This window comes from Calliphora vicina, chromosome 3 (genome assembly GCF_958450345.1).
Source record: "Calliphora vicina chromosome 3, idCalVici1.1, whole genome shotgun sequence".
Classification (NCBI taxonomy): domain Eukaryota; kingdom Metazoa; phylum Arthropoda; class Insecta; order Diptera; family Calliphoridae; genus Calliphora; species Calliphora vicina.
The window spans coordinates 61405685-61432879 of record NC_088782.1 but is presented as its reverse complement, the minus strand read 5'-3'; the positions used below and the strand labels follow the sequence as shown (position 1 = coordinate 61432879).

At 30.7% G+C, this 27195-nt stretch overlaps 1 protein-coding gene across 2 annotated transcripts in view; it reads right to left on the bottom strand.

Annotated features, from left to right (window-relative positions):
• Positions 1–27195, bottom strand: part of bma (SCY1-like protein bma) — a 130225-nt gene that overhangs the window by 75042 nt on the left and 27988 nt on the right. For both annotated transcript variants that reach the window (XM_065505368.1, XM_065505367.1), the window contains exons 9-13: positions 19829–19943; positions 9311–9456; positions 8552–8705; positions 383–559; positions 139–211 (exon numbers count right to left, since the gene is read on the bottom strand). In XM_065505368.1, the coding sequence (XP_065361440.1) occupies positions 139–211; positions 383–559; positions 8552–8705; positions 9311–9456; positions 19829–19943 (665 nt within the window). The remainder of the gene's footprint in view (positions 1–138; positions 212–382; positions 560–8551; positions 8706–9310; positions 9457–19828; positions 19944–27195) is intronic.

Sequence of the window (27195 nt, the reverse complement as noted above, 5' to 3'; positions counted from 1 at the left end):
GTAGAAAACACAGAAAGAAAGAAAACTTTATTAATGATGGTAATGATGATATAGCAAATGATGCATGCAATGTTCGACAGGCATACATTAACACTTTGCTTTGCCGTTGAGATGTGGAGAAATAAAAATTATACTTACGCACAGAACGCATTATTAAATCTGGATCTGGTATTTCCACGCCAGCAAGTATCAATAATATTTCTTCCGTTACCTTGAAATGTGAAAATGTATACAGAAAGTTGCATTAATAATTAAAAGCAACCATAATGGTTGGTGTGGCAATAAAACAATTAAGTTTTTCTTTTGGTTTATTTACAGTTCTTAAAGATATTTTATTTTATAAATTAATTTATGGCACAAAATTATTCAAGTTTTCACATACCTCTGGCTTATCCATTCTATCCATAAGACTTTCAACACAAATCAATACATTTTGTACAATTTTCGGATCGGTGAGATTCTTTTCAAATACCGATTTAACTTTAGGCAAAACCATGCGTTTAATTGACGCTTCTGTAATATTGTCATAAACATTTGTAACCGCAACTACCGCAGCATTCTAAAATGAAATGAATTAAACCAAATATGTTAATTAGACAACAAATTTTAAAACTTAATCCACAAAAACATGCTGTTGCAACATAAAAAACATAGAAATGAGAAAGGAGTTAAGCACCCAAATCTACCTTGTAGTTGCCTTGAGTTTACATGGAATTTTATAAAATAATAATCTCCATTTAAAGGCTTGTAGGTATGTTTGCGGACCAAAATTTGCATAAAATATTTTGAAATATGTAAAACAAGAAAATCAATATTTAATCCTTTATGTATTTGCCAAAACACCTTGTAAATTCCCTGCTGAAGCAAAGAAAAACAGACCTTTTTTTTGGGGGCTAAAACATTAAATAGAATTATTGATGAATTGTGAATAATAATGAATTGTATTCATCTTATTTTTCTTTTTTTTTTTGTTGAAAACTTAACAGACAACTAAGGAGAAAATATTTATGTAAATACATTGAATGGTAATTTTATTACAGACAAACAGACCTTTTATTCTTATAATCTGGCTGTGATTAAAAAGTCACTGAAGTCTGAGAAATTGTAATTCTGTCTGAAGGTGACGTGGCATTGAAAATGTGAGAAAATCTAGACATCTTTTATATCAGCGGAAAGGAAATTTTATCTTTTGAAAAGCATGAATTATTTTTATAATAAAACAATTAAGAAAATATGGTCGGACAAGGCCGACCATATAATACCCTACACTGGATATAGGAGCTATGGACTCACTCTTTTCTGACTTACTCTTTATGAATGTTTGCTGTATCTTATACTTGTAATTGAGAATCATACGAATTAAACCGCGAACTGGAATGTGTCGAACAAATATTCATTCTCGGAACAACGACATCTGGACATTTGTAAGGAAAACTGAAAAAAATATTTTCCTTTAAAATTTCAATAATTTACTTTTGACAGCGATTTTCGGAAGCGGGACTAATATAGGAGCTATTATGGACTCAGTCTTTCTGTACCTATATTTGCAGTTACTAAAAGGCAGGAGTTACTGTATATTTTTGTATATTATACTTGTAATTGAGAATCTTAAACCGAGAACTGGAATGTGTCGAACAAATATTCATTCTCGGAACTGGACTTTTCCATATCTTAAAACACAAAACTGAGGAACACTTCATTGACAGAAGGAAAACTGATTAGGATGTAAAAAGATTATCTTCACGCAAGTATCCAACTCTCCATCATTGGAAGTATTGGAGACATTGCTAATATGATCTTAAGCTGATATTATGGAATCTGGTAGAAGTCGTCGTAAGCTTCAATTCAATGGAATGATTTGCAAAACCTCATGGAATAAGTTTCTCCGAGACAATCGGTCTGATGATAATTGGACTATTAATGGATCTCTACTTTCGAACTGACAGCTCTACGCAGAATCATCCGATAAATCTCACATCAATTGAAAATCTACCATAAATATCCTTTTATAGACTCTAATGGGCTATGACGTCGGACGTAACCTAGTGCAGGCAATGCAGTTAGTAATAATCGTACTAATCTCACCAATGGATGAATTTGTTAGTTATTTTAACTCATAATTGGGCTTATTGCACTATGCACAGTGGTTTAGAAACTTTTTTTTTTTTGAAATAATTCGGTATCTCGGGAAATATTTGTATTATTACAAAATTTCACATGGTTAGAGCTTAGGTGTTTTTGAGTTGAATTACATTTGTTCAGCTTCCTAGGGGTAATACGGGCCAGTTTGTGCCCCCTCAAAGTTGGTCACCTCGGATCTCAAAATTTTTATAAAAATCCCCAAAAATTCATTTATGATCCGAATGAGCTGAAATTTATAATATAAATAGTCCTTGAGAAGGTCTACAAAAAATACGCTTACATATGTAGGTTATCTCCTTCAGTTGAAGAGATATTTAGGTTTATTTTTTTTTTTTTTAATTTTGCTCGATTTTTTTTTGTTTTTTAGATATGGCGGCCCTACGGAGGGTCGAATTTTTTTTTCAAAATATCAGCTATATTGGCAATAAAATTCTAAATAAAATAAAAAAAACTTGGTAACAGTTATCTCGTCCGTGTAAAAAGTTACACGCATCCAAAGTTGGAACATGTAAAATGGGCCTAATTTTTTAAGATTTTTCCTAAAAAAGTCCCTATATTTTTTCTTTTGTAGAAACAAATTTTCTTTGGGACTATATACAATTTTTATATGTTCCGGAAAGAAAACTTAATGCAAAAGCATGTAAAGTAAAATTGGGCTCACTTAAGCGGACACAGTATCCCCCAGACCTATCCAAACTTGGACAATTTTAAAAAAAATATTTAGGTTTCAGTAAAAAATTCTAAAAAGGCAAAGCACCGATCCTCGAAAAAGTTCCGTATTTGTATAACCCTATATGTTGTTTAAATATTTAGAAAGTTGTTTTACTATCACACGGTAAATAGCGTCACAGTAGGCACTTTTCTAAAAAAACTCAGTTTTTGGAACACATTTTCCCCGTTTTAGGAATTTCGGTATTTGAAAATAAAAAGTGTCAAAAATTATAATGTCATTAATTTAAGGACATTTAGATCTAAATTAGTTCCCAATTTTGTTATATTAATATTAATATTTTTATTCGTGGAAAATCACCATATGAAAGGTTTTTTAGTTTTTAAGGTAAATGAAGTCCCAAAATTTTATAAAATTATTTAATTTCAATCCTCAGGTCATAATGTTTTCAACAGTATCAAATAATTATTGTAATAATATTTCCAATAGTTCCCGAGATACCGAATTATTTCCAAAAAAGAAGTTTCTAAACCACTGTGCTATGGTTTACTAATTACAGACCGTTTTCGATTTTTCATGAGTTTTTTAAAACACAAAAATTTGCTATTTTGACGTAAAAACTATATTTTTTGCATCAATTTGTTATTATAACTCCGAAACTACTGAGCCGATTTAAAAGCAATATATAATCAGATTAAAGGTTTATGTAAATTTGAACTTTTCTTAGTTTACTTCAATAATATTGGACTAACCCTTTTAGAGTTATCATAAATTATGTGGAGAAACATCTAAAAAAATTCAAAATTTAAAAAAAAATCCATATAATTCAAAAATTTTATCATTTTTGTACTTAGGTAACCATGATGCGGTTGACCTGTGTTATTAGGCTTCATATATCTGGGAACTGGGACTACATACTTTTGAGTGATGCCAGTATCATAGGGACAATGAATATTGTACCCAAGTCTCCTGAGAAACATTCGATTTTCAATAAGGGAGTACTGAAAAAACTCTTCGTCACCGTTGAATTTAAGTATATTCAAGGATGGGTCTGAGGCGAGAGAAGATATTGGTGGTGGAGTTTAGATTGAGTAATTTGGGATCAGGATATCTTTCAGGCTTACAGACTGACTGCAAAGAGTTCCCTATTTTTTTACACTACGTAAACGATAGTCTGGTATGCAGAAAATCCTTAAACTCGAATGCGAGACATTTGACAGTCGCACTCATTTGAGTGCGTAGATTAGGGATAATCACTAGCAAAGGATCAAGCCATAGATAATCTGTGCTGCAGCCTTCTAGCTGTGTGCAAACTATCACTCATCGATATCACTCTCTTCGAAGAGCCACAGACTAGATGTCTAAATGAATGGGCTTGTTAATTAGAAAGATATACAGTGGTTGACAAAACAATGGAAACTTTTCCAAATATTTCATTAGCAAATTTTAACATTTTTGTAGTATTTTATTTGTATACTTTTATTAACTTAATTTAACAAAAAATAAAGGACATAATTAATTAAATTCTAAAAATGAGAACTAAAATTAAAAGATTTCTTTATTACGGCATTGACAAAACAATGGAAACTTAGGTATTATTTTAACTTTGCAATAACTCAATTTTTTGTTGGGTATCCGTTACTTTTTATAACTGCTACACATCGACGATGCATTGAACCAATTAAAGAGTCAATGGTGTCCTTTGAAATATTTTGCCATTCCCTTATAACCGCCTCCAATAAATCTTCCTTCCTGGTGTAATTTTTGGTCCTTATTTTACGATCTACAATTTCCCATAGATTTTCTATGGGATTGAGATCTGGCGATTGGGCAGGCCACTTCAAAACACTTACCTCGTTGGATTGTAACCACTCGGTTACAACCCTAGAGGTGTGTTTCGGGTCGTTGTCGTGTAGGAATCTCAAAACTAGGGGCATATTTTCCTCAGCGTATGGATACAGAACATCGTTTAATATGGTTCTGTATCCTATACCTGTCATGGTATCTTTTATAATATGAATTGGGCCCATACCTTGCCCTGAAAAACATCCACATACCATAATATTGCCACTGCCAAACTTTACAGTCTTATTTGTGTACTTTGGATGTAATCTTTTTCCCTTTGGTCGTCTTACAAATGTTCTCCCATCACTGCCTCTTAAATTGGATTCGTCGGAAAAGAGGACAGTATTCCATTTCTGTATCGACCAGTTTAAATGATCCCTGGCAAATTGTAGACGAGCAGAACGGTTCTTTTTAGAAATGAGTGGTTTTTTCACAGGACGATAGCAACCAAGACCAGCCTCATTTGGAGACGCGGGTCTTTTTTTTTAGGTCTTTTATCATGTAGTGGTGTCCGTATATGTTTATATTTCCATGACTCAAAAAATTATACACAGTGTTATACGAAGTTAGGACCATAAAATCACAGGAGACTCTATGACTTCTGCAGAGGCTATCGAGGATGAAGAGAAGAGTATAGTTCAACTCATCTATCGATGACTTGCTCAAGATGTTCATCAAATTTATTTATTTGCAGTAATGGCTGGTTTTGACGATGTCTTCCACAATGCGATGGTTTGAAATTGGACAATCATATGTTGCAGGGTTTTTATATTGTAACATTGGCAGGTATCTTTGTCGCTCTTTAATATATCTGGCAATCAGAGAGGAGATTTTATGGTTAAAGGATAATGATATCACCGATCCAGTACGAATTTTCGTGGGCAGTTATGCTGCTATTAAAATATTAAGAGACGTCGGTATTGAGTTGAAAATTTAATAAGGAGATAAATTCTTGTACTCTACAGGGAGATTATCTGGGTCTCAGCTAAGTTATTTCTACAGCACAGTGGGGAAGAATCAACATTTTTGTAAATAAATCTGGACAAACAAGGAGTATTCGAGTTTAAGTTATTAAAATGGACCCTACAAATGCTCTAGGGGCGGCAGTATGGGGGCTCAAATTAGGGTACCTTCGGCATATACAATTTTTAAACACGTGCCATTTTTCTGTTTCCCATCACATTTCAAAGATTTTTATATTTTTGGAAAGCGAAAGCTTTCTTGTGCTATTTATTTGGAGATATAGCTATTTCAAAATTTTAATTTTTAGAATTTTGCCATACCTTGGTCTGCCTTTTTAAAAATATAGGACGTACTTTTGGACCGAATGGACTACGGTTTTCTTGTTAGTTAGACAACTAAATTGCCAATTATATAAAAATATTTCAGATCAATATTTATTTTGGATTCAAAAATAAACGATTTTCAATTTAAAAATTAAAAAAATAGTAGATTTTTGCTATTTTTTGGGCGAAAAGATGACATAACTCATTTTTTATTTAAACAAAATTTTCTTTAAGAACGTATAACAGTTTTATGTTTTTCTGTAAGGTAACTTTACGGAGAACATTTTGGTATAAAAAAAATTTTCGAGTATGTCGTCGCTACGCCCTTCAGAATTTGACCTATTTCTTATTAAAATTTTAACTTTGGGCCACTTGTTCTAAAATCCCAAAGCTGGGATCAGAAAACTGAATGCAGATATAAAAACCTTGATGTTTTCCCTATTTATCCACAAAGTATTTTCCCAGCACCGAAGGAAATGTGGATCCTATGAGAAAAATTGTAAAAAAATATAATTTTTGGGATTTTCGCTCCAATTTTTAGGAATTGCGGGATTTCCTTTGACCATTTTACAATTTTTTGTTACACTTTTTTATTAGGTTAGGTTTCGTGGGTTGCTCGCAATTTAGCGAGTTGACTCGGAGGCCGTGTGGCCTATTGAGGTACCCTTAGAAATACTATACCCTTATACTGAAATTTCGTACATAAAGTGAGAATAGTTTCCCTCTCTAATTTCGTTGACTATGTGATTCCTGTGGTCCCCGTGGGAACCAACCGGTACTTCTAATAAATCTGATCATATTTACTAGTGACACATCTCTGAGACAGTCCAGATCATGGAAAAGAGCTCTAACAAGATGTAGTAGTCTTTGCTCTTGTAAAGCTGGGCATTCACATAGAAGGTGCTGTACTGATTCCTCCTCCTCTTCATCTAAACAACTTCTACAATAGCTATAACGTGGGTAGCCCATACGTTCCGACATATGTCCAATCATACAGTGCCCTGTAATTATACCCGTAAGAAGCCTAATCGAATTCCTGCTAAGAGACAAAAGAGTCATAGTTCTATCCTCTGTCAGATTGGGCCAGAGCATTCTGGATATTTTTCAAGTGATGATATTTGACCACCTGAGTTCCGTCTCGCTCAAAGCCCATTCATCTATCAATTTCGATACTGTCACCAGGGGAGTGTGAATATCCCTTTGCGCTAGAGATACGTCCATGGACGAACCATTGGTTGCGCACTCATCAGATACTTCATTTCCCCGAATGCCCTCGTGTCCTGGAACCCAAATCAACTCGACGTGATGTTGTGTCAGTTGTGCCAGTGATTTGATACAATTGAGAAGACATTTCGACCTGATCACGTTGGAGTTAAGAGCCTTGAGTGATGCAAGGCTGTCCAAGTAGACATGTATGGTCGAATTTTCGAGATTGAGTTCCCGGATTCTTCTCGCGGCTGTATCGATGGCATAAATCTCTGCCTGGAAAACCGTGCAGGTATCGGGTAATCGAATAGACATCAAAAGGTCCAGCTCATCTGAGAAGATTCCCGAGCCCTTGCCTCTTTCTGTCTTTGAACCATCAGTGTAGATTGAGATCACGTCATCCCTACACTTTTTTATTAAGACAAATTTAAAAAACGTTCAAAATTTCATTGAGTTTTGTGAATATATAAAGACTTTATTACATATTTATTGAGTTCCTAAAACAAAAATTTTAATATGATTGCAAATATTAGGAGAAATTTGATCCACATTTATTCCGAAATATTTTATTTTGTTTAGATAAGTAAATTTTTGAACTTCCAAAAAAATTTCAAGTCAATATCTCAATTAGATTCAAAAATATGCCACTTTAAAACTCCGTCCTTCAAAAATATTGCACTTTTTCCACTTTGTTATCCGGAAGCAAAGTACATTGTGGTCGGTTCTTTGATTTCAGGAACTTTCATCAACTGAATGATAATTGTAAAGCATTTACAACTTCGGACTTGTACATAATAGGATAAGCGTATAATAGTCTAGTTTATGAAGACATTTAGGTTTTTGAATTAAATTTTAATAGTAAAAATGCACAGACTTAACGACCAAACAATTTATTTTTAGAGTTTAAGCATCAGTTTACAATCTATCTAAAATATTTCATCATTCAATCACTATTACTTCGAATGACATCCATTAAAAATTTACATAATTTCTAACTACATCATGATTAAAGTATTTAATGTCAACATATGAATAAATTGCATAAAATATACAGTTTTATAAGACTTCTTCAAATGCAAATGTAAGATAAAATGAGAAAAAAAAGAAACTCTTAAATTATTATCTACAACAGTATAAATAAATGTTGCAAAGACATTTATAAGTTAAAATATAATAAAAAAACAAGATAGTATTTTGCATACAATTTCTGTAAAGGTGAAATATTGATATTTTTAACTACTCATATAACTACAAGTTATATGTTTGTATGTATGAGTTTTTTAATACTCATACTATTTTTATAAAAATATAAAAAAAGAAAATACATTTTATTTGTAATCTTTAGATGTTGGAACGTAAATACATATGATGATGATGTTGCTGCTGCTGATACTCAACTTACCTGCACTTGTATGGTGGAACTTTCAAAGGATGCAAATAACATTGGCATAATATCCGTAGTGACATCCTCTGTTGGTGTTTTATCAATAATCAAATGTAAATTCTCCAGTAAAGTAACAGTTGCTTGTATAGATTTAGGTCCATTTAAAATGATTCTTGAATAGAAAATGATATAAAATATTAAATATATTTGTATATGTGATTTGAAATACTTGAATTTATTTAAAATACTTATTCAATAATTTAATGCAGGCAAGAGAATAACTCTAAAGAGGTATAGATACCTACAAATATAATTGAAATTTAAATTGAAATAAATACTATTATGAATATAAATTCTTGGAATAAAGTGCTTGCTTTGATAAGTTGAATATTTAAATTTCATGATACTTAACACTTTTTGACATTTTTAACATTGAGAGTTTAAAAATTGTTATTGTTTCAAAACATCCATGGAAATTATAGCACCTTAATTATGGCTTATGTAATTATCGAATGCTCATTTCCATTTAAAACAATTTACCATAAACCCTATAAATTTTTGATAACATATTAGCAGGAATTCCATAAATAATTAAAATGTTTCCCAACATATTTTACTAATTTTGGTATATAAGAGTATAAAGGCTATTTATTAATTTAGCTTTAATTTGCAGCTAGACACACGCTAATAACACACGATTAGCTGTCAATATGCTACCACAATTGTGCGTTCACTATTGCATAATTATTTATCAGTTAGTTGAATCGAAAAACTTACTTCATTGTTGGCGCCATAACAGCTTCGTATTCAGTTTTGGAAGAATCCTGCAATAGAGTGAGAACAGGGTGTAGAACTGCAGCCAGCACTTCGCCATTGCTAATTTCCGACTGCAGCATAGGCCAGAGATTTTGCCACCACAATTTCTGCAATGAAAATTAAATAAGCAAAAAAAGAAATAAGTGAACTTAATGTGAGAACACAATTGGAACGTTCGACGTTTGGCGTTGTACATAAATTTGCTGATTATATTGTAAACGTAATCATATACTTATATGTATAAGGCGTGGAATATATATCGAAAAATGTGAACCGATTTATAAGGCTACATATGTATGTTCTACGTTGTCATGTTGTAAGAGATATTACACTCTAAAAAAGCAGCTTAGTAGTTTTAAAATTGTAACAACTCTTATATTAATTGAAATGTATACTTATATTACACACTGTAAAAATACACTGGTAATACAGTTGACGTAGTCTAACAGCGCCTACAATACACTGACTAGCTGCAATTTTCGGTTTCTATTTATATACACAGTGTCATTATACCCTACACCACCATAGTGGGGAGGGTATTATGCGTTTGTGCAGATGTTTGTAACGCCCAAAAATATTAGTCTAACACCCACCTTAAAGTATACCGATCGACTTAGAATCACTTTCTGAGTCGATTAAGCGATGTCCGTCCGTCCGTCTGGTCGGCTGGCTGGCTGACTGTCCATGTAAACCTTGTGCGCAGATTACAGGTCGCAATTTTGAAGATATTTCGATCAAATTTGGTACATATTATTTCTTCGGCTCAGGGACCAAGCCTATTGAAACTGGCTGAAATCGGTCCACTATTTCACCTAGCCCCCATACAAATGTCCTCTCGAAATTCGACTTTATCGGTCATAAATGTTTAATCTATAAATGTATCTCCACAAATTCCGCTCCAAATAAGTTTTATATACACAAAATTCATGTCACCAAATTTTGTTACGATCGGTCCATAATTAGTCATAGCTCCCATATAGACCCGCTTCCGAAAATCACTTTAACGTGCATAAATCGCTTAAAAATGTTGGTAAACACACAAAATTCAACACAGTAAACTTTCATATAGACATAAATCACACGACCTAATTTCATGGTGATCGGTCCATAATTGGTCATAGCCCCCATATAACCCCACTTCCGAAAATCACTCAAAAATATAAATTATTGAAATTTTAAAAGAAAATTTTTTTTTGCTCTTTTACTTAGTGTAGGGTATTATATGGTCGGGCTTGACCGACCATACTTTCTTACTTGTTTTCTACTAATTTCATGAATCTATCTAACGGACAAAACTAGAATGTTCTATTTGTAAAGCCTTTAGCAGCTATGTTAATGTTAGCAGCTTTAACAGTTAATGTTGTTATACTTATAAACAATATTAATAAAAGCGTGTTATCAAAATTGTTGATAAGTAGAAGTTTCGAGCACTGGAAATGTTTATAAACATGCTGAATGTTGCAAACAGCCGTTACAGTTTACCCTGTTTTGAAGAGTAGTCTTTGGTATTGATAGTAGCAATTAGGGATTCCAATCCCGAAATCCCGGGATTTTTCGGGATCGGGATTTCCCGAATCCCGGGATTTGTGAAAAAGAATCCCGGGATTTTTCGGTATTAACAAATCCCAGAATATTATAAGATTTTTGATATTTTAGGAAGATTTTTGAATCACCCAAAATACTTAGAAAGCTAAATTTCAGCATATTTATAATGCTAATCTCGCTTCAAATTCAAACGCAAGATTTTTTCATTTGAATCAGGGAGCAGTACGTCTCACTTGCATTGACAGACTTTTACACTTTTACGAAATTTATGTTCAAGTTATTTTCTGAAGGCAAATCTTGCCCGATTTCCGCAATACTTTACAGTATAATTTCAGAGTACTTACAACTTATTTTGTGCAAAATTTTATAAGGATATTTAGGACTGCTCAAACAGTACTCCGGGGGACCATTGTATGGAGCTAGGGAAAATCATGGACCATTTTATTTTAATTCAATGCATTAGTTTTTGATTTGTTATATTTTTAATTAAATATATTAATGAAATTAATAGTTTTTATTGTTGAATTTGATGTTTTTGACGTTTAACTAAAATCCCGAAGTCCCGAAAAATCCCGGTGTCCCGAAAAATCCCAGGATCCCGGGATTTACATTTCTAAAATCCCGAATCCCGGGATTTGTAATACCCAGTCCCATTTGGCATCCCTAGTAGCAATGTATAACTTTTATAGTGAGTATTTTTCTCTATTGACTGTCTTAACCACGCTTGTCAGATTAGTCATTTCGTTTGTAACACATCTAAATATTGGTCGTAGACACACAAATTTATATATATTCTGAGTTCTCTTAAAATTATAAAACTATCCAGCTGTGTTCATCTATCTATATAATGGGACTAAAGAAGGTAATACAATGTTCCTAGTAATTTTTTTATAAATTCTCAAAATGGAGTGAGTTAGTGCCAAATCGGAAGGCTACAGCTGAAGGAGTTACCAAAGCATTTCGTTAGCGTCGTTTTGCTTGATATGGTATCCCGAATGTCCTTATTACTGATAATGGTACCCAGTTTACATCACGAATTGTGAAAGGAGTATTAGAAGAACTGGTAGTCCACCAATGATTTACTCCTCAAGAAAACGCAACAGAACGAGCTAATCATTTAAAAACAATGATAGATCAGTTTTCTTGTGAACAATACAACAGATGGAACGAATTGATACCAGAAATAATGTTGGCTATGTACACAAGTGTATCAACGACCACAGATTATTCACCAGCATTTATTACTCAAGGAAGAGAAGCGAGGCTACCGAAACCTTTGTAAGACGAAGTTATTATTGGTAGAGGTATTATGAGATTTAATCCAGAAGAACGCCAAGCTAAAATGAATGAAGTTTTCGAGATGGTAAGAAGAAAAATGGCTAGAACATCTGAAGACCAGAAACGATATTACAATTTAAAAAGACGAACGTATAAAATTAAAATAGGAGACTTGGTCTTAATTAGACAACATCCTCTATCGAAAACGGTAGGAAGTTTTGCAGAAGTTTTGTATCAAGAGTTTGAATATACAAGATTTGAAAAATAAAGCTATAACTAACATCCACTTGAGTGAAATGAAATCCTTTATAAACTAACAATTCGTAATACTATATTACTATATGGTGCAGCCATATTAGGAAAATCAATTAAAGTCACATTTCGAAAAAATGTAATGTCTTTTTGCCGGCATAATCACACTGAACCTAGCAGCAGATGAGCTTTATAGAGTGTATGCTGCCAAGGAAATAAACATAGATGAGAACAGACCCGAAAGCAAGATTGTGGAGCTTAACAAAACCTTGTCGACGAATGGGAATGTGGTTTAGTGAGTAGGTGGATCAGTAGCTGAATAGCACATAATCAATCCCAATTCCCATCTATGAAGATTCCGCACCACATCATACAAAAACAAGTAAGAAAGTATAAAAAAATAAATAGATGTATTCTTTAATATAATACTATTATATTTAGTATAATACTATAGTCTTCACTATAAGACTACTACCTTTACTATAAGGCTATGTTATTTAGTACAAGACTATCGACTTTATTCTAGGACTATATTATTAAATATAAGACTATAGTCCTTACTACTAAAAAACTATAGTGTTTGCTAAAAACATGGGATGTGCTCGGCTTCCTACAGGACTATAGTCTTTACGATAAGAGAGTAACAAAACATATAGTACTATATAGTCTTATATTATTTACTATTTTATTTAAAGACTATAGTATTTACTATAAGACTATAAACTTTACTATAAGGCTATATTATGTGGTATAATATTATCGACTTTACTTTAACACTATAGTCTTTACTAAAAAACTATGGTAAGACTATATTCTTTGCTATAGGACTATAGTATTTACTATTAGCGTGTAGTTCTTACTACAGCATTTCCTGAAATCTATAGTGATTGTTTTCATGAAATGTGCTCGGGTTACTATACTTAGAACTGTTGTCGTCATTATAAGAATGTAGTCTTTTCTAAAAAACTATAGCCTTATCTACAGGACTATAGTGTTACTGATGATGTGCTCGACCTACTCTAATAATATCGATTCTTTATTACAAGAAGGTTATAGTATTTATTATATGACTATAGTATTTACTATAAAACTATTATTTTTATTATAAGACTATAGTTTTTAGTGTAAGAATGTAGGCTTTACTATAATACTATAGTATTTAATATAAGACTATAGTCTTTACTAAAAGACTTTACTACAAAACTGTAGGCTTTACTATAAGACTATATTAATTAATTTAAGACCATAGACATTACAGCTTTATACTCTAGTCCTTACTACAAGGCCATGGTATTTACTATGAGTCTATAGACTTTACTAAAAAAACTGTAGTGTTTGCTATTAACTTGGGATATGCTTGGCTTACTACAGGAATATAGTCTTAACTATAAGAATATAGCCTCTACTATAAGACAATCTACCTTACTAGTTACAAGACTACAGCATTTACTACAAGATTTTGAATAGTCTTTAATATAACACTATAGTTGTTACTATAAGACAATAATATTTTCTATAAGACACTAGTTATTTATTGCCGGTTTAATTTTCATTATAAGTCAGTATTTTGAATTTTTTGAATATAGTTTAAAAATCTATTACAACTTAACATTATGATTAAAATCACTATTTATTGCAGTCAGTTTATTATCTTCCCGCAAGTAACTTAGATTCCACCTAGTCAAGTAACTGATTCAATAAAGCATATCCTTAATTTGACTACTTCAGGCCGACTACTCTGTAGTCTATGGAGGTCTTATGACCTACGATCAAATTCTGTAGCTATGGCTTACTGTTTTTTAAAGGTGCTACAAAAGTAACTAGGCTAAATTTAAGGTTTTTTGAACGCCAAAAAACACTTGACAATAATAGTAAATTGTCTCTTGATATGTATTAATGTAGCTTGAATTAAAATATAAGAATGACTTTTTAGCAATTATTTGCGAAAAATTATGTTTTAAAACACTAGCATGATTTAGAAAAGAAAATGTAAATAGTTATGTAATACTGAACACTAAAACCTGAAAACTTTTTTTTTTACTAAATTATACAAGTTATTATTTTCAATGTTTTCATTCTCTTTAAACTAAATTAACTAAATTCGCCTTAAAAACCTTGTCCAACCAGATATGTTAATCAATATTCGTACAAAATTAAATTGTTACTTTACTTTGTAGCACAAGAATTCCTAAACAAAAAAAAAATAAAACAAGCAAACAACTAACCTTAGGCCATAATATCAATTATCAACATAAAAGTGTATTTATTTAGAAAATACCCAAATTATCAAGGATTATTTTGTTACAGGCAAACAACAAAAAAAACCTAAAACAAAATATTTCAAAATACCTGTGCTTATGTATATAAAATTTAAATTGTCAAATATTTACGTTTACCTAAATTTAAGCTCGCCTCAATTTATTTCGGCATTATTATCGATTTATTATTTGCGTCGTTTTTTCGGGGTTAAATTGAAAAATAAGTGGCGCTCTAATCAAAGTGGGTTTGTTGTATTCTATGTATACAGGTATGTACTAAGTGTGTATTTGTGTTGGAGAGAGTATATTTATGGATAGGTGTATGTGCATTAGGGTGGATTCAGTTTCACACTTTATGGATTTTCTATGCTTCCAAGGTGTTAAATTGTTTTCCATCATTTAAATTGTTAAATTGTTTTCCATTTCTTTACCATTAGAATATAGAAAAGGTACCAAAAATAAGCCACTTGTGGTTTCCCTCTCACTCGGGTCCATATAAGCTTTATTTCATGTTTCTAGCTTCATTGAAGAAGAAATTACAAAAGGTACCATTCGAATAAAGGAAAAGTACCAAAAAGACTCCCCCTAGAATTCCCACTCACTTAAGACCATATACGCTTAATGTCATATTTCTATGTCCATTATTACAGAAAATTCAGAAAGTACCATTAGAATATAGAAAAGGTACCAAAAAGAAGCCACTTGTGGTTTCCCTCTCACTCGGGTCCATATAAGCTTTATTTCATGTTTCCAGGTTCATTGGTGAAGAAATTACAAGAAGTACCATTCGTATAAAGAAAAAGTACCAAACAGTCTCCCCCTAGAATTCCCACTCAGTTAAGACCATATATGTTTAATGTCATATTTCGATGTCCGTTATTACAGAAAATTCAAAAAGTACCATTAGAATATAGAAAAAGTACCAAAATGAAAGTTGTGCATTCCCACTCACTCCGGTAAATTTCATGTTTTTAGGTTCATTGGTGAAGAAATTACAAAAAGTACCATTCGAATAAAGAAAATGTACCAAAAATTCTACCCCTAGAATTATTACTCACTTAGGACCATGTATGCTTAATTTCATGTTTCTAAGTCCATTGTTATAAAAAATTTAAAAAGTACCATTAGAATAAAGAAAAAGTACCAAAAAGTCTCGCCCTAGAATTCTCAATCAGTTAGGACCATATGTGCTTAATTTCATGTTTTTAAGTCTATTGTAATAGAAAATTCAAAAAGTACCATTAGAATAATAAAAAAGTACCTATAGTTCAGTTCTCACATTTTGGTACCTAAATATTATCCCCTATTCCTAACACTAACTTCACTCAGATACATATCAGCTAACTTTAATGTCGATAAGTGAAATAATTAAAAATATTAAAAGAGTACCATTAGGAGAAAAGTACCAATTTCCCCTTTCTTCCTTGAACACCCCTCAAGTTTGAAATTTAAAAATTTAATTTAAAATTTTTTTAAAAACTGTTTATGCTACAGACATGTCTCAAATCTTAAATCTGTGTTAATGTGCCCAAGAAAAGATATGTTTTAAAAAAAGTACCAAACTGATTACCCGGATTTGGCCCAATATACTTCCTGGCACTCGAGTTCCAAATAACAACCTGTTAGTTAATTATATCCTACACCACCATAGAGGGGAGGGTATAATGCGTTTGTGCAGATGTTTGTAACGCCCAAAAATATTAGTCTAACACCCACCTTAAAGTATACCCATCGACTTAGAATCAAACGATGTCCGTCTGGTCGGCTGGCTGGCTGTCCATGTAAACCTTGTGAGCAGAGCAATTTTGAAGATATTTCGATGAAATTTGGTAGATATTATTTTTTCGGCCAAAGGACCAATCCTATTGAAACTGGCTGAAATCGGTCCATTATTTCACCTAGCCCCCATACAAATGTCCTCCCGAAATTGGATTTTATCGGTCATAAATGTTTAATTTATATATGTACCCCCACAAATTCCGCTCCAAATAAGTTTTATATATACAAAATTCATGTCACCAAATTTTGTTACGATCGGTCCATAATTAGTCATAGCTCCCATATAGAACCCGCTTCCGAAAATCACTTTAACGTGCATAAATCGCTTAAAAATGTTGGTATACACACAAAATTAAACATAGTAAACTTTAATATAGACATAAATCGCACGACCTAATTTCATGGTGATCGGTCCATAATTGGTCACAGCTCCCATATAGGGCCCACTTCCGAAAATCACTCAAAAATATAAATTATTGAAATTTTAAAAGAAAAATGTTTTTGCTCTTTTACTTAGTGTAGGGTATTATATGGTCGGGCTTGACCGATCATAGTTTCTTACTTGTTTTTATATGAATCCAGCCAGGAGCCAATGTTAAAAAAATTATCAAAATTGGCTTAATAATTTCAAATAAAATGTATTTTCCCGATTCTATCCCCTTTTTGGTACCTTTTTGATCCCCATTGTGGTGGTAAAATTTTATTCAAATAAAAATCTGCATCGTGGTGGGAGTTCATAATAAAATATTCGTATGTCTATGTCAAATTATAGAAAAACATATTGTTATGAAAAAGTACCAAAAATAAAAACAATTTTTATCCCTTAACGGTTCGAATTTCGAAAAAGTACTAAACTTATATTTTTTATTTTTTAATAAGTAAAGAATACGATTTAAAATTTGTTTCTAGGTTTATTGGTTTAAAAGATACATAGTGTGCCAAAAAAGTATCAATATATAGTTTTTACACGTTATCTCCCCTAAAAGTTTCGAATTTCGAAAAAGTACTAAACACCTGTCAGCTTATTATTTAAATGAAGTAACATGCAATTTTAAGTTTTTTTTTTTTGGGATCGTTTTGGGGAGGGAGGAACCCACAGTTAAAATTTCATGGTTCTAGCTTCAGTCGTTTGGGCTGTGCGATGATGAATCAGTCATTCAGTAACGTTACAGAAAAAACTATTTCTTAAACCGTTTCAATTCAAATATTTGTCACTGGTTTCAATTATTTCATAATTGAATCAAGTATTCATGTGCTCAAAAACAAAATTTTCTGATATTTTCTATTGAATTTTGAGTTTTGAATTTGATAATTTTGATATTTGAATTTACAATTTTCGTTATTGGTTGAACTTTAAATACAAAAATTATTGAATATATAATTTTCGTAATTGTAAACACATTTTTGTTATTTTTTGTTTTTTCAATTACGAAAATAATCTATTCAATAATTTTTGTATTTAAAGTTCAACCAATAACGAAAATTGTAAATTCAAATATCAAAATTATCAAATTCAAAACTCAAACTTCAATAGAAAATATCAGAAAATTTTCTTTTTGAGCACATGAATACTTGATTCAATTATGAAATAATTGAAACCAGTTCAATATGTGATAAATGTTTGAATTGAAGTATAGTTTTTTCTGTGGTTACTCTTTTATATATATACACAGAAAAAATTATATTTCAATTCAAACATTTATCCCATATTGAACTGGTTTCAATTATTTCATAATTAAATCAAGTATTCATTTGCTCAAAAACAAAATTTCTTGATATTTTCTATTGAATTTTCAGTTTTGAATTTGACTATTTTGACAATTGAATATACAATTTTCGTTATTGGTTGAATTTCAAATACAAAAATTATTGAATAGATTATTTTCGTAATTGAAACACAAAAAATAACAAAAATGTGTTTTCAATTACGAAAATTATCTATTCAATAATTTTTGTATTTGAAATTCAACAAATAACGAAAATTGTATATTATATTCAATTGTCAAAATAATCAAATTCAAAACTCAAAATACAATAGAAAATATCAAGAAATTTTGTTTTTCTGTGTAGATAAATAGCACATGCAAGCCTATCAAAACCTATCCTCTCCAGAGCTTTCCAAACATATAAAAATTTTTGGATCGGATGGGAAAAAAAATGTCACCCAACTTTGAGCCTCCATTGCACCGCACCTGGAGTATTTGTAGGGTCCATTTTAATAACATAAACTCAAATACTCCTCGGTTACGCCCACGATCAGACCAGCAGTTTTATTTATTTTAAACAAAAATTGATTCTGCCCCACTCTGGATCGATACACTATGTGACGGAAAAAAATTTTAGACCCTGGATGCATCGAAAATCCAAAAAAGCGTCAAATATGTGCCACCCTAACGTGTACGTACAATTTATTAACACAGCAGAGTTACCTGTGGCAAGCAGAAAAAACGTTATTTAAACAACAGTAAAGAAGGTTGTTTTAGGCAATAGAAAATGTTTAATAGGTACTCTACACAGTGAGGCTATATTTTAGTTCAGACTTGTTGAGTTTAGAGCCGTAGTTGTTAGAATTTTGCTTTGGAATTTTCGTTTACATCTAAATAGTCTTTCTAGTTCTTAACAAAAATTGTTTACGAAAAAAGCCAACAAATTATAACAGCCTGGCCCACGATATCGAAAGAAAAATGAGTCGAAGAAATTTTTATGGAAAACACTCAGTTTTTAAAATTCTTTCGAATAGTTTTCATACAAATTTGTTCGAATCGTTTTTCTTTCGACATCGTGGGCCAGGCTGTAAGTGTCTTGAAATTGCATATAATTTTTAGATTCTGGTTCAAATATGAAGAATTTCAACTAACTTTAGTTAGTCCAATAGATTAATGCCCGTATGTAACATAAAAAATTTCAAGCAATTATTTTGAACTTTCATTACAAAATAGTGTTCATTACAAACAAACTTAGAGCCTTAAGATTCCCTGCTGCCCCGAGTAGAGTATGTGGCAAAAGTAAAGCGCACGAATAGAAAAAAATTCAGGTACAATTTATGTGGTGCAAAGTGTTTTGTTGATGATTTTGTTGCTGTTCTTGTTATTCTCCCCGATGTTGGTTTTTTGTATGCTTCTGTTTTAATATCCGGTTGTAGCGAAATTAAATCCTTTTTTTGTGTGTACGCTCTGAATATGTGTTTACATTACTCTAGGTGAATGTGTATGAGTGTGTATTTAGATATGTGTGTGTAGGTGTGCTTTAACTGTTATTTTTTTTATTATTATTTTTTAATGCTTAATAATTCTTCTTGTGTTCATTTATTTTTCTTTCCTGCTTTTCATTATTTTGTTTGTTTTCTTTTTTTTTTTTAACAATTTACCTTGGGTATCAGCGGCATGCTTTCCATTAATGTGACTTTATAAAATTGGGATTTTTGTGATGTATCCTTCATGTTAACCACATCAAGAAACTTGAGGGCATTTACCGCCGGATCACTAAAATTAATGAAATATGGTTGCAGGGAGAAAAAAGAAACGTGAAGAAAGAAATTGTTAAAATTATTTTTTTGAAAAAATAATTGCGTTTAATTTATAATACTAAATTTTGACAAGGTGGTTGTGATGTTCTTAGTTTAGCAGCAACACATTAAAATGGAAAAATATAAGTAGTAACCCTCTAAATACATGTAAAAAAAAATTTTTCATAAAAATATTTTAAATAATTAAATGTTTTTAAATATAAGTGTTCACTTTTATAATAAAAGTATATAAATGTAATTGGAAATAAAAGAAATTATAATATTTTAAATATTCGTAGACATTAGGTTTGTCATTCGAATAATCGAGAAAAAATATGTTTTTTATTCGAATGAATAAAATTGTTGAATTAATTGAAATTTTTCGATGAAATTTAAGCTAAAAACGAAAACTTTGTGATTAATAATGACATTGAAAGAGCATATCGAGCACTTAGCGCCAAATTATCGTAAGCGTCATTTTCAAAATTTTTTTTTATTGCAAAAATTAAAATTTTATGTACCGACTAATGTTTTAGCATTCTCAGAATATCAAAATTCTTAATAACTTCAAAATTATAGGTTTTAAGATTTTATCGTAAGTCAATGTTTACATTTTACAGTAAACGAATTTTATCGTAAGCGACACATAGTGGAACAGAAAAAAAGAGGGAAATAAATCTGTAACTTCTAAATGGTCAGATTGGTTTGAATGAAATTTCACATGCGCAAAGAAGAAGTGTTCCCGAGTTTAAGTTCTGAGCGTGGACCTCATTTGCCCACCAGGGCCGCGACCAAGGGTCCTCATATTAGGACACCTCGGGTATATTACATTTTTAAAATTATCTTATTTCTTCGTTTGTGTTCCGATTTCAAAAAAATTACACATATAAAATCTTTTCATCGAATGCTACAAAAGACCTAGTCGTACCTATCAATTGTCTCTTATAGGTTAGGAGATATTCGCATTTGAAAATTAAATTTTCAACATTTTTATCCAACCTACTCCAGTTTTTTGATAACAGCGTATCCAAATATTTTCCGATTTTCTACAGTTTTCCTTCATTGGACTAACAACATACGTATGTGTCAAATAAGAAAAAATTTTGAAAAGCCGATTTTTCGCTAATTTTTTGGGAAAAAATAACTTTTTTTCTATTTAAGTTATCGCAAAAAATTTCTAAGAGGATGTATAAGGAATTTATACTTTCTGAAAATATTTTGAATGAAAAAAAATTAAAAATTTTTGTTACCGAGGGGACCAGGTCCATTCAAAAAACACCTAATTTTTGTTTTTATTAAAAAAACTTTAGGCCAAAAATATCAACATATAATAACCGATTTTAAATGGCCCAATATGCTTTTAATTATTTTGTAAAGGATTCCGATAACTCCGACCCTGGTATATTTATTATAGCCAAAAAACTAAAAATTTCCATTTTTGGGATTTTTCAACACTTTTTTTGGAATTGCGGGATTGCTTATGATAAATTTCCAAATTCGTTTTTATTTTCCATTTTAAATAGAAAATATTACATAACTGTGAAATTTCATTAAAAACTATTCATAAATAAATATTGCTACGAAATTGTACTTGAATTCAAATATAACGATTTTAAGGTCTGATTTAAAAGTAGCAAACTGTAACATATCTGTGGGCATTATTAAATAAAAGCTTTCAGTTGACCATTGATCGTAAGTTGGCAACGCTGTTTGCTGCGACCGTATATTCGAATTCGAATATTCAGTTAAAGAACATTGTAGAAATAGAGCTTTCTAGATGGTAATGCAGTGTTATAAGTAGTGGCAGAGGTTGCAGTCGTTAGTGAGTTTATCAGAGACGCTTTTCGAATAAACATCAACTGAGTGCCTTAAAGTGTGCTGTATTTTTCAAGTGAATTCGTGTACATTATAAAGTGTCTGTATTTCTGAGAATTTATAAACGTGTATAAAAAAAACATTGAGTGACTATTTAATTCTGTTGTTGTACATTTTTAAATAAAGAAAGAGTTGTTACAATTTTCAAACTACTAAACGGCTTTTATTTGCAATCAAAAGTATCCGGTTTATTTAAAGGAAATAAACCAAACGTTTGAAAAGGTTAAAACGTAACAATATTTTATTTCAATTCGAACAATTTGTGTCTATGCAAAAATCCAATAAAAAATATTTTTGTCATATTTTTCAATGAAGTATTCCATGAATTTTTAATTGTCAAAAGTTATAAATATTAGACAAATAGCTTGAACGAAATTATAATATATCGCATCATAAAATTTTTAATTATATGTATAAATTTCAAAATAATCGAAAAACCTTCTCCTGTAAAATTTGTGTTTTGTCGCTTACGATAATTTGGCGCTAAGGGCTCGATATAATAGACAGCCTTATACGAATTTAAAAATACTTTGGAATCTAAAGTGTAGGTTTTAAAACTTAATATAATCGCTAAGAGAATTAGTCTGAATTATGGACCTGTTGGAATACATCAACATTTAGTGTATAATGTTCTAAATCCTGTCGCTATGTGATAGTTTTGTATGAAACCAGAGAAACAAAATATTAAAAATTTCAAGAATTTATTTTTTTTTCAATACAAATACTATTATTTTTTAACAGCAAAGCAACTCCTATAAATTCAGTTTCATTGTATGTTTTTTTGATGAAGTTTTTTTACTTGTATTGAAACAAAAACAAATTTTGTATACATTGATTTTTTTCACATAAAATAATTACACAGGTCAACAAAAATCGAAAAAATTTTAGAGGCTTTTTAAATTACTACACAATTTTGATATATGGTGGTTCCAGCAGTACAAATATGGACCAAATTTGTAATTCTATGCAGAGATTTTTTTTTTAATATTTTTAAGTACAATTTTGAATATTTTTAGACGTTTCTCTACATAATTAATGAGAACTCAAAAACGGTTAGTCCGATATTCTTAAAATAAAACGTTTTTGGATTTTAATAAGTTTTATAAAACCAAAAATTAGCTGTTTTCACGCAAAAAGAATATTTCTTTGCCATTTTTGTACTTTTACCATGATGCATCAACTCTATATAGGGGTTAGTCAAGCGTTTTTTGTTGTTGACCTGTGTAAATCACGAATCATAAATCAGTAGTTTCTAAGTATCGTTCAAATGAATTGTCATATTAGACGGTTGGTAAATGGGGACAAGCTGAATAAATGGCTAGATCACAGAAAATGTTTGTGTGTAGAACAATACTACAGGTCTCGAAGATCCTCTCCAGTACCATCGCAACATAATAAACATATCTACTAGGATATCATGGGATTATACTCGTGACTCTTGACCTTTAGAAGTCCTTCACCACTGTCACTCACTTTTCTTCGACATCTTGCATTCCATTATACCCAATAACACGAATAGATGGATAGTGAATTATCTGGGAGGCCGAAATTTCTCTCGAAACCAGAAGATTCTCAAAATAGGATCATATAGCCCCTTCTGTTTAACTTCTCAGCGTTGATGAGCTTTGCGCAGTGGTACATGAAATTCAAAATTCCTTCACTGAACGGAATAAGGTCTTCAAAGTCCTAGTGGCCAGTATTTGGGATATGAATAAAGATAACTTGTTTGTTACCTACAAAACTATTGATAGCTCAGTGGTGCATCTTGTAGTTATCATCGTTTTTTTTTAGTGTTCAAAATGTAGCCTTAAGGATTGTCACTGACGCCATACTCATTAGGCAACAAATGTTCTACCGGTAATTGAATCCAATGTCATAGGAGGAGTCATTCAAACTTCGACATCGTACAGTTGGAGGCTTCCCTAGACATCTCCCACTGAACCTACGTATGTACAAGGAGAACATTCAGAAGTGTCTCTATGATATATTTTATCGTAGCAGCTTGAAAAACATTCATAGGTGTCGTTTTAAATTACGTACATGGAGGACACCTATAAGCAATAGCAGATGCAGAAAACATTCTACCGTGTAGATCACGGTTCGTTCTGGCTGAGGTCAGAATTGAGTAACAGTCTTAATGAGTTTTGTGGTTCTGCATATACTGTGACATCAACAACTTATGTACAGTACATACTCAAGGTCCCCATTACACTCCACACATATTTAATATTCCAGCCAATTAAATTACTTGCATTCAATTTTTAAACGAAACGAACAAAAATATTTAACTTTTAAAATTACAATAATTGGTTTCCGTGAGTGATTTTCGGAAGTGGGTTTTAAATGGAAGCTATGTTGAATTGTTGGTAAAAGCTCCCATATAAGGTCCGGAAATAACGCGATCTAATTCAATGGCGATTGGTCCATAAGTGGTCATAGCTCCCACTTCCGAAAATTACTCTTGAGTTAAAATTATTGAAATTTTAAAAGAAAAATGATTTGCTCATATACTCAGTGTAGGTTATCATATGGCCGGGCTAAAACTATACTTTCTTACTTGTTTTTTTTTTCGCAAGTATGGTTTAATTTATTTACATATAAATATCTTAGCTTTGTTTTTATTTAATTGTGATTAAATTTCTACAAACTTTTTTGCATTTTCTTTAAAAAAGTATAAACAAGTTTTCAAATATTTGTTGTTGTTCTGTATATTTATCGAGTTGTTGTTTGCTGCTAAATTGTATAAAATGGAACAAAACAAAGAAAAGCAATATGTAGCAGAACAGAAGAACAATGTTAACTTATAGCCGGAAGAGGAAACAGCACACAAATGCAATTGCATTAGAAAACTCTATTGAATATAAATACATAGTTTACATTTTTTTTAGATTTCTCTTAATTTCATTCTCTCTAAACTAAGAAATGCAGTAGCTACTGCAAAAATAAACTGTATTATACTAAGTAAAATAGGTTTCTTATTATTATAATAATGCTAAAAATTTAGTAGTACTTTGTGTGACACTGAATTTGAAAATTTTTTGTATTCTAAGGATCTACACCATTTGTGATTGAAGTTGAGAACATTACACATCATACACGCAGAGAAAAAACATGGTTGGACATTGTTACGACAACTATACTATGTTCTCTGTAACAATATATTGTTGTCGTAAACATATAATTATTGTTTTAATTTAATTTCAACAATATTATAGTTACTGTAAACGTTTACATTTTCATCGCAATTATAAATATGAATATGGTTTTCGAACAACCAAATAATGATAATTAGGTAAACATATTATTTTTATATACAACCATTAAATGTTAAGTTTATATACGCGTAGTCATATTATGTTTAAGATGCAAACAAAATATGTTTACAACAACTATATAATGATAAATAGGTAAACATATTATATTATGTAGTCATAATATGTTTAAGATGCAAACAAAATATGTTTACTTTTAATAGTCTTTTTTCCAACCATTTGTGAGTGCTGGTGTTTGTCTAAGCTGTGTTGTTTTTACAAGTAAATTTTGAGTGTCTGTAATTCCCATTCGCTCTATAGTTTTATTTGTATATTATCTTTAACTTTCCTAGAGCGAAAAACAATAAATTTGATTTTATCAATAATATTTTAATTGTGAATTTAGTATTTTAAAACTAAATCCTATTAAAATTTTGTATTTCCAAAAATAAATTTTAATACTAATATGATTATTTTGGATCATAATATGATTGTTTTGGATCATAATATGATTTAATTGGGTCATAAATATGATGACTCTGGGTCATATTATGATTGTTTTTTATCATAATATGATTATTTCAAAACATATTATGATTGATTTTTATCATAATTTGATTATTTCAGAACATATTATGATATTTTATGATACTAATAATGATCATAATATGTTTTGGACTACAAGCAAAAATCTGATCATAATATGTTGCTCTTAGTTTATGGTTACCACAACCATGTTTTTTCTCTGCGTGTAGAGAAATACACATAGAGCGGAAACAAGAAACAATTCAAGCAATAAAATTAATCACACAAACGCTTATTGTTTTTATACCCTTCACCTTCGTGAGAAGGGTATATATAAGTTTGTCATTCCGTTTGTAATTTCTACATTTTTCATTTTATATATATTCTGGATCGTTATAGATAGCGGAGTCGATTAAGCCATGTCCGTCTGTCTGTCTGTTGAAATCAATTTTATAAAGACCCCTGATATCTTCGGGATCCAAATCTTCAATAATTCTGTCAGACATGCTTTCGAGAAGTTTGCTATTTAAAATCAGCAAAATCGGTCCACAAATGGCTGAGATATGAGGAAAAAACCAGGACAACCTCGATTTTTTACCTATATCTGGATTACTAAATCATTAATATAGACAATATGGATATCTTATGACAGATATTTCAAAGACCTTTGCAACGACGTATATAAGACCATAGTAAGTTGGACCTACAATGGGTCAAAATCGGAAAAAATATTTTTTAACCCGAATTTTTTTTCACCCAAAAAAAATTTAAAAACAAAAATTTTTTTAAAATTTAAAAAAAATTTAAAATTACAAAAAAAACAATTCGAAAATTTTTTTCCAAAAGCTGAAAAAAAATTTTGTTTACCTAAAAATATTTAAATTTTTTATTATGAAGTATAATATATCTCTCTTACTTGTTTTAAATAGTTTTTTTGTTTTCTTTAATTATATATACATTCTAAAACATATGGTTTGACAACTGACTTAGGTCTTTGACAGGAGATTTTTCGATCTATGTATATTTATCTATGTTTTTTTTTACTAATATTTTCTCAAAACTTGGGTTTTTGGCAATCGAATTTGGTTTTTGTCAGCAGAGTTTCCGATCTATGTATATTTCTCTATGTTATACATGATATTGAGAAAATTCCAAATGAAATTAATTGATAATTTCTATTTTAAATTGAAAAAATTCCAATTGAAATTGAATTTCTGTTTAAAATTGAGAAAATTTCAATTAATATTGAGAATTTCAATATCAAAATGTGAAAAATTCAAATAAAATGGAAAAACATTTTAATTCAAATTCAGAATTTCAATATGAAATTGAGAAAAATCTAAATGATTTTGAGAATTTTGATTTGAAATTCGGATATCCTAGTGAAATGAAGAAAAATTAGCTTCTTTTGGTTTTGTTGTCATATAGTTTTTATACCCTTCACCATGAGTGGCAAGGGTTTGTCATTCCGTTTGTAATTTCTACATTTTTCTTTTGCGACTCCACAAAGTATATATATTCTGTATCGTTATAGATAGCGAAGTTGATCTAGCCATGTCCTTCTGTCCGTCAGTATGT